The 17,120-nt window shown below is 44.2% G+C and overlaps 1 protein-coding gene across 15 annotated transcripts in view; it reads right to left on the bottom strand.

Annotated features, from left to right (window-relative positions):
- PRRC2C (proline rich coiled-coil 2C) overlaps positions 1-17,120 on the bottom strand; it is a 90,750-nt gene that overhangs the window by 25,638 nt on the left and 47,992 nt on the right. For all 15 annotated transcript variants that reach the window (XM_066371492.1, XM_066371499.1, XM_066371501.1 and 12 more), the window contains exons 13-19: positions 13,193-13,362; positions 12,090-12,348; positions 10,908-11,118; positions 6,820-9,063; positions 3,938-4,146; positions 1,872-2,026; positions 48-909 (exon numbers count right to left, since the gene is read on the bottom strand). In XM_066371492.1, the coding sequence (XP_066227589.1) occupies positions 48-909; positions 1,872-2,026; positions 3,938-4,146; positions 6,820-9,063; positions 10,908-11,118; positions 12,090-12,348; positions 13,193-13,362 (4,110 nt within the window). The remainder of the gene's footprint in view (positions 1-47; positions 910-1,871; positions 2,027-3,937; positions 4,147-6,819; positions 9,064-10,907; positions 11,119-12,089; positions 12,349-13,192; positions 13,363-17,120) is intronic.

The following is a 17,120-nucleotide window of genomic DNA, read 5'->3' as shown; positions in this document are numbered from 1 at the left end:
GCCATCCCACACAATTTTCCCAGCCCTCATTTCTGTTGTGCACTTACATTTCTTAGAGATGTCATTTAGCACAGCTGGTGGGGCCCCCTTGTTATCCCACAATTCCGTTGTAAGAGGACCATGTGACTGCGAGGTCTGGATGGGTTTTCCTGCGGCTACATAATCTGTGCCATTAGGTGTCTGAGCTGAAGGTAATCTAATTGAAGGTGGTGGCTGTTTTGCAGATTGTGTTGTCGTCTGCAGGGGACTCTGCACTGGTTTGTGAGTCTGTCCCTGGGTCTGGGCTGGGGCAGTGGGGCCTGAGCCCGGGATTGTGATCGTGACGAGGGCCGGGGCGGGGAGTGGGGCCGAGGCTAGGGCGGGGAGTGGGGCTGCACTTGTGGAGGCCACTGGGGCCGCACTGGTGGGGGCTGCAGGGGCCGGGCTGGCTGGGGCTGGGGCTGAAGTCGGTGGCAGGGCCGAAGCCAGAATGGGAACTGAGGCAGAGGCGAGGATGGGGACAGGGACGGAGATGGAGGCTGCAGCTGATGCCGAGGAAAGGATTGGGGTGGGAGCTGGGATGGAAGAGGGAGCTGGGCCCATGGTGGGGGCCGCGCTGGAGGCCGAGACCGGAGGTGGGAGCGGAATGGAAGCCGAGGCAAGGATGGGGGCTGCAGCTGTGGTTGTGGCTGGAGCTGTGGCCACGGCCAGAACAGGAGCGGAGGAGGAGGGCGAGGCCAGAACAGGACCTGCAGCCGAGGCCGGGGCCAGACCTGGACCAGGACCAGGACCAGGACCAGGACCTGGACCTGGGGCTGGAACAGGAGACTGTGCTTGCTGGGTCCCTGTAGTCTGCTTTTTGGCAAATCTTGGAGGAAGCTTAGAAGTCTGACTTCTTCCTTTTTCATTGGCATTCTTTTTATTCCAGACCTTAAAAGATTGGCAGAGATCACTTTTGTCAATAATACAACTAAAAGTAACCGTTCATAAATATGATTGCTAACAAAGCTACCTACTGCTAATTTATTTCACTCTTTACTTTTTAAAATAGGCATTTCACAGAGCAGAAATGTCAAGGTGCTAATGAGATTTTAAATTATGAGAAGCCAAGATGCAATCAGGAAAAAAAAGACAAATCTATATTTTTTACATTCTTGATATATGGGCCACAATCAATCGTCCAAAATTCTGAAATCCAAAAATTTAAGCAAGTCTGCAGTAAATTCATCTGGCAGCAAAATCTGATCTGGTCTGATCAAACCACTTATCCAATTCACTCACTCCTGCCATAGAAGCGTTCACTATGGACAATGTATGCACTCCTGTTTCTACCATCCCAAAGGTTAATAATAAGAAATAAATGACTTCTGAATCTGGTCCCAAAGGCTCTATTCAGTTTAAGTCATTATTAGTTCACACAGGATTTCCAGGTTCCTGTTTTTAAGTCTACTCGTCTATTCAGGCTCTTTAGCACCACGATTCATGTGTTTTACTTATTTCTATCCCGTGTCACCATTTATTTGGGTTATTTGGGTTGATTTAAATGGAGGAACTTACTCATGCTGTGTTTAATGGACTAATTTAGATTATAATATAAACTAAGTCAAGAATCTGCAAATTATTAAATCATGAGAATTGTGTTCATTAGATTTCCAAGATAATTTAAAATAAACACTGACAGGGAGTAGGATGAGGCAAACAAAATGACTGGTACTGGAACATAAAGTATGTTGTTAAAGATGGTCTACACTAAGCCAAACAGTGATTTAAAAGACAGTTTCAAGTTGTGAGAATCAAGACATTCTCCACACTTTAGTAGGCAGACAGAAATCTTTATCATTGCTACTATGTTTTGGTCAAAAATCTAACTAGCATCAATTGAAACACTAAACCTGTATGATCTGTTCTTCCTTCTTCCGGCGTTCCTCATCCTGTAGACGTTTTTGTTGCTTTTTGGATACCACTTCAGTAAAACCATCATCATTCAAATTTGACTGTGGGTCTTCAACTACTGTTACTTCAGGATGGTCATCAATTATAACAACACCTAAGGGAATGGAAAAAGATTTAAAATATTTCCTTTTTTTAAAATAGAAAAGATAAATAACTTGTAGTTGTGTCACTTTAGTTGTTCATTGATTGCTTCTCATATGTGCCTTGACTGGGGGGCTCAAACCGAGCCAGTGATCCCTTGCTCAAGGCAGCAACCTTGGACTCAAGCCGACCTTGGGTCCATATTGATGACCCCCCACTCAAGTTTGCAATCCCATGCTCAAGCTGGGGGCCTCAGGACTTGGAACCTAAAACCTCAGTGTCCCAAGTCAATGCTCTACCCGCTGCGCAACCTCAACCTCTGGTCAGGCAAATTATCTGCCCATTATAAGAGGTATGTATTGCTACCGTTTCTCTTTTTCAAAGGATAAACTCTGAGAGGCTGGTTTGCTAGGTTGTGACTAGCCAACCTAATATTATGACTCTTAGTGCCTTTATTTCATGTAGACCATTATCCATAATGTGTGATTGTTAAAAACAAGTGACATGGATGTGCACACATCATGACCTAGCACCTGAATGACCCCATTCATTGTCCAACCAACAATTATTCTGGATATCTTGTTCAAGTTATCATATATCCTAGTTAGTATAAGAAATCTATATATAGGCCTTAGCCGGTTGGCTCAGCAGCAGAGCGTCAGTCCGGAGTATGGAAGTCTTGGGTTCTATTCCTGGTCAGGGCATACAGGAGAAGCAACCATCTGCTTCTCTACCCCTCCCCCTCCCCTTCCCTCCCCCCTTTCCCTGCCCGGACCTGCCTTTTCTCTCTCTCTTTCTTCCCCTCCCTCTAGTAGCCAAGGCTCAAATGGTTGGAGCAAAGTTGCCCTGGAGCACTGAAGATGGCTCTGTGGCCTTGCCTCAGGCACGAAAGAAGCTCAGTTGCTAAGCAATGAAGCAATGCCTCAGATGGGCAGAGCACTGCCCCACAGAGGGCTTGCCAGGTAGATCCTGGTCGGTCGGGGGCACATGCAGAAGTCTGTGTCTCTGCCACCTCCCCTCCCATTTAATTAAAAAAAAAAAAAAAAAAGAAAGAAATCTAGATACATTAAACAATACTTAAAAAATTAAAATAGTTAAGGGGTACAGTACTGTACCTAACCTAGGTTTCCCGTTACTACTAATGGTAGCTTAGCAAATCGTTCCATTTTACTCTTTACTCAGTATTTCCAGTGTAAGTCTCATCTAAATGAAAGATAAACAGCTTATCAATGTGAACATTGTCTACTCATGGACATTCCTTAATGTCCTTATCAAATATTTTCTTATGCTTATGTCATCCATTGCTTTTGATATCCTATCACTCCATGACTTTTGAAGGTATCCATAGCAACACTGCCTCTCATCCCATGATTTATTCTTTATTCACCATGTCTTAGATAATTTTATCAAGGTCATTGCTCAGTGAAGTTTAACATTTCTTTCATTTGTGATGCTGCACATGTACACAGATGTTATTTTATTTCAAGTTGTATCTGACTCACAACCAGCTTCTATCCTTACCTGGTAGGTTCTAACTTTTTTTTTTTTTTGTGAGGGGAGTGACAGATAGGGACAGATAAGAAGGGAGGAGAGAGATGAGAAGCATCAATTCATTGCGGCACCTTAGTTGTTCATTGATTGCTTTCTCATATGTGCCTTAAATGCGGGGGGTGGGGGGGGCGGCGGCATCCTCCAGCTGAGCCAGTGACCCCTTGTCAAGCCAGCAAACCATGGGGTCATGTCCATGATTCCATGCTCAAGCCTGTGACCTCGGGGTTTCAAACCTGGGTCCTTAGCATCCCAGGCTGATGCTCCATCCACTGTGCCACTGCCTGGTCAGGCTTTAATTTCTTTATTTATAGCACCCAATTCAGTGCAACAAACAAACAGGCAAATAAGTAAATAAATGGAACCTAAGACATACTTGCATAATTGTTCAGATCAAACTGAGACAGAGCGTCTACTTTCTCTTTGGGCTTCTTGGGGCCTGGTTTAGGGTCTTCTCTCTTTTTCCCTGTAGAATCTTTGGAGTTCTTCTGTCCTGCACCATTCACGGCTCCTTCCTGGTGGTGTGCAGAGCTGCCGTTGATGGGATCAACCCCAGCTGTGCCCGCAGACTGGTCTTCAAATGGCCTACAAAGTAATTATTTGAGAGATTACTAACGCCATACTGGGGGGGTGGGAAAGGGGAAAGAGCGTGGCAGAGGGGAAGCCCTTCATTGGCAGTTTTTAAAGTTTAGTCTGAGAAGAAATGGCCGTGGGAAAGGGAACCCTAACTTGCGCTGTTGAGTACAACTTCACTAAAACTGAGCTTCCCAGTGAAGGAGATGGACTAGCTCCCTGGGGGAGCTCTTCCCAGCAATTAAATCCTAAAATTCTAATCATTCCCTGAAGGTTCTTATTGTGTCTATTTGTCTGTCATGTTATAAATAAATGAGTTAAGCATCACTGGCTCATAGCAGAAAATTTGTAGTTCAAGTTAGTCCAAAGTATTCATTATTGGATCTTCTCTACATCTGAAGCATCTGAAAAAAGTATGAAAAGCTTTCTTCGTTTATACGATGTTTTCTTAAAAGTTAAATCAGATTTATAAGCTAATGTAAATACATAAAAACTACCTTTTATATGGAAACAAGTCACTTCATAAACCAAATGCATTTCTAGTTTTCTTTCTCTAACAAGTTTTACTCTTGGGTTTATTTTATAAAAATTTTATGAAAACAGCCTGACTAGGCAGTGGCACAGTGGACAGAGCGTCGGACTGTGATGTGGAAGACCCAGGTTCGAGACCCCGAGGTCGCTAGCTTGGTGCGGGCTCATCTGGTTTAAGCAAAAACTCACCAGCTTGGACCCAAGGTCGCTGGCTCGAGCAAGAGGTTACTTGGTCTGCTAAAGGCCCGCAGTCAAGGCACATATGAGAAATCAATCAATGAACAACTACGGTGTCACAACGAAAAACTGATGAATTGATGCTTCTCATCTCTCTCTGTTCCTGTCTGTCTGTCCCTATCTCTGACTGTCTCTGTTAAAAAAAAAAAAAGAAAGAAAAAAGAAAAAGAAAGAAAACAGACAATGGAAAATGAATTTATAATTTCATTTTCATCTTGGCCTATAGTATGACTGAAGACAAAAGCTTACCAAGTGCCTGACACAGGCATGACCTCATACATCTGAAGAATGAATTCATTTCTAAATAGGACTCACAAAACATTCATTATAATGACAGAGTAATGCTGTTTCTGCAGGTTCAATGCTGTTAGCATTTATATCGCGCAAAAGTCTTGTTGAATAGTTATCTACACTGCACAAAAATCTACTAAAAATTGCCTGTTACTCAAAATTCTAATAGTTCAGGTATAGTCAATAACTATACTATTATTGTAATTATATATGTTTATCCTTTTTTTCTGGACTTTAAAAGGGATTTTCAAACTCTTGTGTTAAGCAGATTCTTTTTTTTTTTTTTTTTTTTTTTTTTTTAAAAAGACTTTATTTATTCATTTTAGACAGATGAGAGAGAGAGAATCAGAGAGAGAGAAGGGAGGAGCAGGAAGCATCAACTCCCATATGTGCCTTGGCCAGGCAAGCCCAGGGTTTTGAACCGGCGACCTCAGCATTCCAGGTTGACGCTTTATCCACTGCGCCACCACAGGTCAGGCCCTGTTAAGCAGATTCTTAAGGAACACAATTAAATAGTAGCATTATCTCCCTGGAACTTTTTCTAAAGGCTCAGAAAGCAAACATATTTTCACAAATAGTAGTAACCTGAAATGCTAAGGCTACTGCTCACAGAAATTAGGGGATATTTCAAAATGAACATGAAGCAAAAAAATATCCCCTAATTCTTCTGAGCAGTGTATATGCAGCTAATGCAGATTAATCTAGTATTTTCTAAGTAAATTTCTTACCTGCTAAGGCAGCAAACCTGGGAATACCCCCCCCCCCATAAATAAATAAAATGGCACACCATAATAGCTGCTTACTACATAAATCAGATTATTATGTTGAATGTTTTTATATACATTTTTATAAGTACTATCGCTTCTTCCCCATTTTACTAAAGAGGAAGCAGAGTTTATACAACTAGTAAGCATCAGAGCCTAGATTTAAAACTAGGCATACTGCTATTTTATAATTTTTCCTAAATCTAAATAAAGCAATAATTTACTATAACCAACATTTTAATATTTAAAAGACTAAATTAAGTTTAGCACAGTTTAAAATATTCTTTTAAAAAAAATCCAATGACCTAATATTTATGTTATTGGTGGCCTTGGTGGTTGGGCTGGACTTTGCTTTCTGGGTTTCTTTCTAGCTGGATTGTTTACTGTAGGTCTGCAGCTAGAGGAGGAATATAATTTATCCTTAAAGAGCAATATTCACTCTCTACAAACTAGTACAGAGTGATCCAGTTTATGGTTATGATGCTAACTGAAGTCTGAGAGGCCACTGAGAGCACCGGAGTGAATGAGAAGCCAAAGCTGGTGAGCTCCCATTACTGGTGTGAGGACTTAGTCAATGGAGGGCAGTGCCCAGGGCCAGCCTAGGTGCATAGGTTTTCCCAAAGGGACAAACTCTTAAAAAGCCTCTCCGAGAACACAAGGCAGGCAGACTCCTGAGACACAGCAACCCCTCTCCTTCAAGCACCCTTACACTTCCAGAACAGAGAGGAGCATGGGCAGAACAATGTCAGGTCCTCTGCCCAGACCGGCCCCTGGGCACAGGTCAACCAGGAATCTACTTGGCGCCCCACTCTGAGCCGCTTGAAAGATGCAAATGTAATTGTATGTGCAACAAAGTACTCACCCTCGCTTCCCACTTTTGGCCGGTGGGCCACTTCTTCTTTCGTTTCTGGGACCTGAGAAGTTCCTCCCAGATTTGGGTGGCCCGCCGTTGCCGCGCCGATTCTGCCGGTCCACGCCAGGTCTTTGGCTGGAGAAACTTCTCTTTGTTATTTCTCTTTTTGAGGCTGAAACGCTCTCTCCGGCCTTCACAACAGCCTGTGCATTCAGATCAGCATTCTTCTTCTCATCCCGCTCCCGCCTCTCATTGAAATCACTGCTTTCAGAAGCAGTCTCCCACTCCTCATTCGCCTGATCTGAGGAGTTCTGATTAGACAAGTCAGGTGTCTTATTCCCAGAAACGTCCCCAGCAGTGCTAACTGGCTCTGGAACCACGCTGCTATTTGCTGTGTTGTTTGCGTGCACCGCCACCTCACTGGTCTTCGAGGCTGCCTCCCGCTCTCTGAGCCGCCGAAATCGGGGCGGTTTATCTTGCCTGGGGGGTCGGGTAGGGCGCTGCCGTCGGGGCCTCTCTCTAGCTGGGTCAAACTTCCGCTCAAATTTGGGAGGTCGTTTATCAGCAGGCAGAGGAATAAACGGCTCGTGTCTTCTGGGTGGCTCTCCGTCCTCTGGTTTCGGTGCTTCTGCCGGCCTGGGGTTCCACTGATTGTCCCGAAAGGCTGGTCTTCGTAAGGTGGACGGGCGTGAGGGGCGGCCACCTGGGTCCCTCCCCCCACGTCTGAACGTTCCCCCCCTGCCCCGCCGGGTGGGCTCCCCTTTAGGCAGAAAACCTGGTTTACACTTGTCATCATCCCTCAGGTATGGCTTGTCTAGAGGCCGACTGTCAATGCGCACGTGGTTTTCAGGCTTGAAAGAAGACTGAAGCTTTATAGGTTTTTTGTTTTCAGATCGCTCCTCTCTTTTGGGAAGTTTGCTTTTGCTTAAACTATCCTTGTCGCTTGCACTCTCATGAACTTCACTGTCTGTGTCCGTCTCAGAACCGCGCTGTCGTCTTCTTTTGGGAACAACTTCAAAATCGGAGCTCTCGCTCCGAGTCTCGCTTTCCTCCCGCTGTCGGAGCGGCCCCGAGGGTATGTGCTCTGGCCGAGGCTTGCTGTCTCTGTACTGAGTGTAGTCCCGGCTGTGCCCTCGGCCACCGCGGCCCCGGCCCCCGTAAGAGCCCCGATAGCTCCTGCCTCTGGAGTAGTACTCTCCACGGCCACGCCCTCGGTATCCTTGGTCCGGAAACCAGTCTCTGTCTCTAGCCTCTTTCCAGTAGGTCCTAGGAGGTAGCGTGGACTCCTTCTTAACTGCTGGCCTTGTATCTGGTCGAGGCCTCTCTGTGACAAGGTCCTTGCTGATGACTTTCTCGGGCTGTTTGTCTTCTTTGGCTGCGGGTGCTACAACAGTCTGACCTGCAGTCTTGGCTGCCGGCTCTGCTTCAGCACTGCTGACAGGTTCCAAGGGCTTCTCAGTGTCTTGAGGTGGCTTTTGCACCAAAGCTGGAGTTTCTGTTGGAGAGAATTTCTCTGGTTCTGGCTGTGGTGGCAGGGACTGTGGCTGAACTGGGGCCGCCGGTGGTGGGGGTGGAGGAAGAGGCTCTTTCCTTTCTGTTTTCTCTGGTTTCACAATCTTCTCAGTCACCTTTTCGAACTTCTCTCCCTCCTTCTCCTTCCTCTGCTCTCGCTCCTCTTTCATATCTCTAAGAATGGGTTTCTTAATGGGCCCTGATCTTCTCACGGGCCTATCGCTACCTTCTTCTCTCCTGCTGGAGCTTGGCCTTGGGCCCCAACGAGTTTCTGACTTAGATTTGTACAGTTTTTCTGGTTTTGGTCCTTCAGAAGCTCGTACAAAACCATCCTTCTTGGGTCTGTCCTCTGGCCTCTCTGCCGGCTCTCTGGAATCCACGCCCCTGCCAGAGACTTTGGATACGCCTGCAGGCAGCTCGTTTCTTAGCTCCTCTGATTTCTGAGCGTGGGTCGATCCATGGGAAACACTTCTTTTCCGGGCAGGCTGGCTCTCCCCTGCCGGAACCCGCTCCTCCTGAGGAGTGGGCACAGTCTTCAGACTGGGCACATCAAAACAAGCAGACTGGCTGCTGGCATCGGAGTGGCGATCTCTAACATCTTCCACAGATCTGCTCAGGAACCGCTGTCCCTCAGTCCCACCTGATTCCCTGACCACGTCCGCCTCTGGATGTGCCTCTGACTGAGCGTGTTCTTTAGGGTAAGCGGCGGCAGCCAGTTCTGGATCCAGCGGGGCTTCGGGCCTGGGATAATGAGAGGTCAAAGGCACAGCCATCAGGACAAAATCTTTCTCACGTCTAAGTGCACAGCAAAATAATCCCAGTAATCTTAGCACAAAGAGTAGAGCCTATTCATAAAGAGCACATTCTGTCTCTATAAAGATTAGTGTAGCATTATTCAACAGCCAAGAGGTAGAAACAACTTAAATGTACCCAATGACTGAAGAAAAGGTAGTATACACATATAATAGAATGTTATTTAGCCATTAAAAGTAATACGAAGAAGTGATGGCCCGGCGTATCCATGACCCGGGTTCGATTCCCGGCCAGGGTACATAGGAGAAAGAACAGTCTGCTTCTCTACCCTTCCCCCTTCACTTCTCCTCCTGCAGCCATGGCTCAATTGGTCCCATGCACTAAAGATGGAACCATGGCCTCCACCTCAATGAGCTAAAAACAAACAAACAAAAATAAAACAAAAAACCCAGCTCTGGTTACAATGGAGCAAGGGCACCAGATGGGCAAACATCGCCCCCTAGTGGGCTTGCCAGGTGGATCGTGGTCAATGCACATGCGGGAGTCTGTCTCTGCCTCCCCTCCTCTCACTAAAAAAATTTTTTTTAAAAACTTCTTTAAATAAATAAGAAAATCCTGTTATAAGCTACCACATGGAAGAAGACACCATGTAAGTGAAATGTATTAGTCATATTAGAACAGATGCTGCACGGTTCCACTTAGATGAGGCACCTAACGTAACCAAGCTCATCTAAGCAGGAAGAAGCATGGTAACCACCTGGCACCGGCAGGGAAGGGAAGAGAAGCTGCCACTGAGGGCGCACGTTTCCGCTGCGCAGCGTGAGGCAGCCTAGAGCTCCGCCCTGCTGCATGCTGCGCCTTCCAGCTGACCCTGCTGCTGCGCTGTACCCCGGAACATGTGGTTGAGGGGTCATGTCCCTCCCCTTTTCAGTTAAAAACTGAAAGCTCATTACTTTAGATCAGTGGTAGTTAACCTGGTACCTACTGCCCACTAGTGGGCGTTCCACCTTTCATGGTGGGTGGCAGCGGAGCAACCAAAGTATTAATAAAAAGAAAGATTTAACTATAGTAAGTTGTTTTATAAAGATTTATTCTGCTAAACTCAGCGAAAATCCAACATAAAGTACTTGGTAAGTAATTATTATTATATGCTTTAACTTGCTGTAACTCTGCTTTATAAATTTTATAAAGTAAAGTTACTTCCCTACTTTATAAATCAGCATTACTGTGGAACCGGTAGGCAGTTAGAAAATTTTACTACTAACAGAGATACAGAAGTGGGCAGTAGGTATAAAAAGGTTGACTACCCCTGCTTTAGACCATGCATGTTGATGAGACTTAATCCATCAAGGCTAAAAACTTCCACTTATAATCAAAAAGTATCTTGCATAGGCCTATCTTTCCCAAAGAATCAAAATTATAAAACATCGTAATATACAAAGTGCAAAAACTTTTGAACTTTCCTTAGAAATTCTCCGTAAGATACTGATAATTAAATGTTCGCCCTTTCTTATTAGTGGAAGAACTACAACCATGTAGCCAGACTATATTCCAAGTACTGAATCAGTGGCAGAACCTGCCAATTTTAACACCTAACATTAAATTGCACTTAATTTAGTGTTCAGAACTAGTTTACAAAAAATACCCAGATCAATACAGAAATGCCAAAAAAAAGCCCCCCACCCCCCAAAAAAGCCCAACACTGAAACAGCACATGTGAACATGAGGATATCAGGTTTGGGGCTCAGTCCTAAATGGACTTTCAGGGATGCTAGACAGTATCTGTTTTGCCACAACTTTCTACTGGATTTACGCATAGTTTTAATAATTACCTCCCACTCTCAGGTTCTTCTGCTGCCTTGGGAGCAGTGACCTGCTGAGGCTCTGTGTGAGAGTAGGGGTCTGACCCCCACACCATACGAGGCTCAGAGAGGGAAACTGCATGGTCTCTTGCAGACCGAGCTATATGCTCAAATGACTCAGAACTGTTGGGTGATCCTTCCATTTGGTCTCTTCTCATCAACGGCTTAGGAGGAATCATTCCTGTACAAAAGGTCAGAAAAAGGTGGGGGATGGGGTGGGGAGAGGAGAGGAGAAACAAAAGAAAATCGAAAATCATTAGAAATACAATCTAGGTTATTAATTGCTATTTGGTATTTTTTTGTATTTGAGCTAGACAAATACATTTTGCTGAGTAAAACTGAATTCAAAAAATGATTGATAACTGTGTTTCCATGTGATTGTTATTGTTGCTGTTTAATAAACAGATTAAGAGCTTAGGAAGCAAAGCAAGCAAAATTGCAATAGCAGCCTATTCTATTTTATAGGAAAGAAAACAATCAGGGAGTAAGCACTGTAACTCTACATGTTGATACTAAAAAGTGAGAAATACACAAAAGTGATATTCAGAGGAAATATTTACTAAAGAAAACTCTATTTATTGAGCTTAATTAGTTGATCATTAAGCTATAAATCATGCCTTTTATATTTTAAAATTTCAAAACCACAATGAGATGTTTATGTTTTTATCACCTGTACATTTTTCTCGATATTTTGATTAAGAGAATGTCTAAATTTATTCTGATAATACCATAAAAGACTGCTAGAGTTCATTTGTTTTTAGGTAAATTATAGGGAACCAAGTGTTAGGCTGGTAAATGTTGAAGAAAAAGTGGTAAGCTAGACTATAAAATGCATGGAAAAACTCAAATGCTACAACAAAAGAACTAAAGCAATATAGAATAATAGACATAGTTAACCGGACAATAATTTTCTACTTTAAAGTTTTTAATATCTACAAAACAGAAAATAACTAGAAATTCGGTACTACCAGTGTTAGGCATTTAACTACTCTGTGCTCAAAGTTACTTAATTTTATGGTTAAATATGGGTCCTTTTAAGTTACTAGATTATAACTATCAAAGGAATTAAGACTGAAAATGGGAAGGGGGATGAAACACCTTGATCTTGCACCACAGCAAGTGAGCCATGCGACAATGCGGAGTCCAGCTCACCGGGGTGGATGGGAGGGATGTCCACAGCAGGCCGGCCCGACATCATCCGAGGGTCCATATATGACTGCATCATGAGCCACCTGGGGTCGAAGCCCATGGAAGCCAGGTGCTGCGGGTGGGGCTGCATGGGCTGGTACAGAGGGCGGTGTGGCGGAGGGGGAACGGCAGCCCCTGACGGCTGGGAGGGGACTGCCTGGGGCAGGACACCCTGTTGTTGTTGTTGTTGCTGCTGCTGCCACTGCTGCTGTTTCATCTGCTCCTGAAAAAGTGGGGCCAACAGTAAGAGGCTAGCTCCACGTGACATAGTCATATGACAGTCACATTAAAAGTAATGGGCTCAGGCCCTGGCCGGTTGGCTCAGCGGTAGAGCGTCGGCCTAGCGTGCGGAGGACCCGGGTTCGATTCCCGGCCAGGGCACATAGGAGAAGCGCCCATTTGCTTCTCCACCCCTCCGCCGCGCTTTCCTCTCTGTCTCTCTCTTCCCCTCCCGCAGCCAAGGCTCCATTGGAGCAAAGATGGCCCGGGCGCTGGGCATGGCTCTGTGGCCTCTGCCTCAGGCGCTAGAGTGGCTCTGGTCGCAATATGGCGACGCCCAGGATGGGCAGAGCATCGCCCCCTGGGGGGCAGAGCACCGCCCCTGGTGGGCGTGCCGGGTGGATCCCGGTCGGGTGCATGCGGGAGTCTGTCTGACTGTCTCTCCCTGTTTCCAGCTTCAGAAAAATGAGAAAAAAAAAAAAGAAAAGAAAAAAGTAATGGGCTCGTTTGAATCCTTATGGGAAAAGAATTAAAAGACATTTTAACAGTGACAGGTGGCAAGTTGAAAGAACAATGGATCAAGTTATGATATCTTGACTTAGCAACTAATCACTCCTTAATTATACTGCAGACACCAGTCCCTAGAAAGGGAGGGGGTATCTACAGAGGTGGCAGAGGGGACGAGGACAGGAGCTCGCGGCTAAAACCATTTCAACAAACTTTCCATAAAATGGGAAAGTTTAGGGGAAATCAGTGTGCTTCGTGCATTTTAGGTTTTATGTCAAATTATTTCTCAGACTACTGAACAATAAAACTTTCAAATGATCTGTGAGACATGTTTTTGTTACCTGCTGCCGCTGGAATCGTGGGGGTAAGGACTTCTGAAACTGTTTGAAATAACCAGATAGGACGGCGGGCCGGGGCTGGGACCCCAACTCAGGCTCTGCATCGTGCACCGCGGGGGCGCTCTCTTTCTCACTGCGCGCGCTGTCCTGTCTGGTGAACACCGGCTCGCCCTCTGCTCAAAGAAAAGAAAGATGACAATGTCTATTGGGAACATGCATCAAATACATGATGTTCACGCTGAAGTGAAATTATTAGATAAAAAAAGTAAGGAGGATGGAAGCCTCCTCAATACTACAAAACGCTGCTTAGTACTCCAATGCTGGTAGCCATCAATGAGGTAGCATTAAGTTAACACATCCTTTAATTTCATGGAGATCACAGGTCTGAACGCTTCACCATTAAAAAAAAACAACTGTATTTAATTGGTGATAATAAAACATTTGAAATACTACTTATCTTCTGTGGTTTCATACATATTGTTACTGTCAGTATTGACTTGTAATTCACAAGGACTTATGTGAAAACACAATGGACTATAAATACTTAAAACAGTACACATAGGTTTATTTGACTTTTTTTAAAATCAAGGGCTATCTAGAGAAAACTAAGGAATCTAAGTCTGATGACAACAGAACGATCATTGACTGTCTTCAAATATATACATCATTATTTTGTGAAAACAGTGCACAGTATGAGTACACAAAGAGAACCATACACATACCCCCCCAAAAAAGTTTTCATACTAAAGAAAACCAGTCGTATTTGTTCCAGTGAATGCCAGTTGTCACAATTATAAAGCCAAATCTATTAAAAATTCTTGTCTCCGAGAACTATGGATGAATCTTAAAATTAAAAGGTAATTTTGCTAACGAAAATCCTAATGTAGAGAACCACAAAACACATCACATTTAACATTAAAAAATTTTTTTAAAGGGAAAATAAAATATTGGAGGAAAAAAAGCCAACTAGGCATAACACTTAAAAATCAAATGGGTACATTTCACTGAAAAACCAAGTAAAATTAAACTGCCTTCAGAGGACACAGAATGTCAATGAAAATTAAAGTGCCACTAAACTATAAAGAAATAGTAATAAAATTTATGCAGATAGAATCACTACTGACCACTAAGTTAATTAATCAAGATCGATGGCAATTTATATGAATTCATTGGCAGAAGTAGGACTAAATTATGAACTCCCTAAATTCTAACCCATAGTTCTTTCTCATTAACAGATTTATTCCTAGGATTGTTCTCTTTCAGCATTGAAGGTAACCCTGAATATAAATAAAACTTAAGAGCAATTTTCAAATAGCTTTGTAATTTTAAGCAATAGTCTTGCAGAAAAGAACATGGCTTTTGAGTTCAAAAAATGTTTCAGTATTGTGTAACAGAAAACATACTGAAATAAAATTACTTTTATTTTAACTTACTGTTAATTCAAGCTGTTCATTGAGACTTTGACTACCAGTTTGGAGCAGGTGTTATATTTTAATTCCATTAAAGAGTTTATGAGCCAACATGGGGAAGAACAAAAAAGTTGACTAGAGCTAGAAGAGGCTTTTAAAAAGGCATAATTAGCCTGACCGAGCAGTGGCACAGTGGATAGAGCATCGGACTGGGATGCGGAGGACCCAGGTTCGAGACCCCGAGGTCGCCAGCTTGAGTGAGGGCTCATCTGGTTTGAGCAAAAGCTCACCAGCTTGAGCCCAAGGTCACTAGCTCGAGCAAAGGATTACTCGGTCTGCTGAAGGCCCCCGGTCAAGGCACGTATGAGAAGGCAATCAATGAACAATTAAGGTGTTGCAATGCGCAATGAAAAACTAATGATTGATGCTTCTCATCTCTCCCTTCCTGTCTGTCTATCCCTCTCTCTGTAAAAAAAAAAAAAAAAAAAAGGCATAATTATAGTCTGAGCATATCAACTACACAATGGAAACTTTTATATTTAAACTGGAAGAAAAACAAATCTGAAATTATGAACTGGGTATAGCCATTTAATTCTGACAATCAAAAATTCCCATTAAACTCTATTCAACTTGAGTTTTAGAGGTACTAACACAAGTCAACAAATGAGATTTTAGTTAAATGTCTTAGAATCAGAAAAAAGCAGAAGGGTCAGCACGTGATTATGAAGCCAATACAAAATTTCACAAAATATTGAAGCTCATCCAGTAACTTTCTAAAACACTGAAGAACCAACCACCATCATTCCCAAAATGAAACAGCCTATTTCTTTCAACATGTTTTTGTCATTAATATAGAAAAAAGTTATGCTGCAAATGCTGTCCTTGAACACCTTTTTTTTTTGTATTTTTCTAAGCTGGAAACGGGGAAAGACAGTCAGACAGACTCCTGCATGCGCCCGACCGGGATCCACCTGGCACACCCACCAGGAGCGATGCTCTGCCACGACCAGAGCCACTCTAGTGCCTGGGACAGAGGCCAAGGAGCCATCCCCAGCGCCCGGGCCATCTTTGCTCCAAAGGAGCCTTGGCTGCGGGAGGGGAAGAGAGAGACAGAGAGGAAGGAGGGGGGGGGGGGGTGGAGAAGCAAATGGGCGCTTCTCCTATGTGCCCTGGCCGGGAATCGAACCCGGGTCCCCCACACACCAGGCCGACGCTCTACAGCTGAGCCAACCGGCCAGGGCCTGTCCTTGAACACTTTTATATAAGACAGAGGATTTGGGGTAATGCTGGGATAGGAAATACCAGAAGTCTCTTCCCCAACCTAGCACCAATTACAGTGTCAGAATCTGTCTGTTTTAACTGCTTCTGAATTCTGTAACTCCAGGAGAAGCCTTGTACAAGGGAGTCCAGTTAATCTCAGTCAATTAGAGCTCTCAGCAGAGTACCAGCTACCCCCCACACTCATTCAAATGCACATCTGAGCAAGCAGAAAAGTGAACTTGAAGACAGAACAATGGAAATCATTAAGTCTGAGGAACACAAAGAGAACAGAAGGAAAGTAAACAGGGCCTAAGGGACTTGTGGGCCAAGATCAAACATACCAATATACACACACTGAGGGAGCCCAAACGCAGGAGAGAGAGGGCAGAGAGAACGTGTAAGAAATAGTGGCCGAAAACCTCTCAAATTTCACAGGGAAGAAACACATAAAACAAATATAAAGAACTGGGAGCTCAATAAACTCCCAGACCCAAACTAAGACACATTATAATCAAACTTCCACAAGACAAAGAGAATCTTGAAAGCAGCAAGAAAAGTCACATACAAAGGATTCTCAGTAAGACGATTCAATTTCTCTCAGAAACACAGGAGGCCAGAGGGCAGCATTCAAAGTGTTAAATGAGGACAAAATCCAGACATTTCACAGATAAAAGCTGAGGGAGTTCATTGCCATTCAGGCTGCCATGTAAGAAATGCTCAGAGAATCCTGCAGAGTGACAGGAAAGGATATTGGCAGTCAATCACAGCTGCACACCAAAACAAAGAGACTGATTAAGCTCAGTACAATAAAGGCAATTATAAAGGCTGGTAGTATTGTAACAGTGGTGTGCAACGTTTTCTACATGATGTAAAAAATACAGTTAAAAATAAAATAATAATTGCCCTGGCTGGTTGGCTCAGCGGTAGAGCGTCGGCCCGGCCTGTGGAAGTCCATGGTTTGATTCCCGGCCAGGGTACACAGGAGAAGTGCTCATCTACTTCTCCGCCCTTCCCCTTCTCCTTTCTATCTCTCTCCTCCCTTCTCGCAGCCAAGGTTCCATTGGAGCAAAAGTTGGCCCTGGTGCTGAGGATGGCTCCATGGCCTCCGCCTCAGGCGCTAGAATGGCTCTGGTTGCAACGGAGCAAGGGCCCAGATGGGTAAAGCATCGCCCCCTGGTGGGCATGCCGGGTGGATCCCGGGAGCATATGGGAATCTGTCTCTCTGCCTCCCTGCTTCTCACTTTAGAAAAATACAAAAAATA

The sequence above is a fragment of the Saccopteryx leptura genome, chromosome 2 (assembly GCF_036850995.1).
Source record: "Saccopteryx leptura isolate mSacLep1 chromosome 2, mSacLep1_pri_phased_curated, whole genome shotgun sequence".
NCBI classification, from domain to species: domain Eukaryota; kingdom Metazoa; phylum Chordata; class Mammalia; order Chiroptera; family Emballonuridae; genus Saccopteryx; species Saccopteryx leptura.
This window is presented reverse-complemented; position numbering and strand designations above follow the sequence as displayed.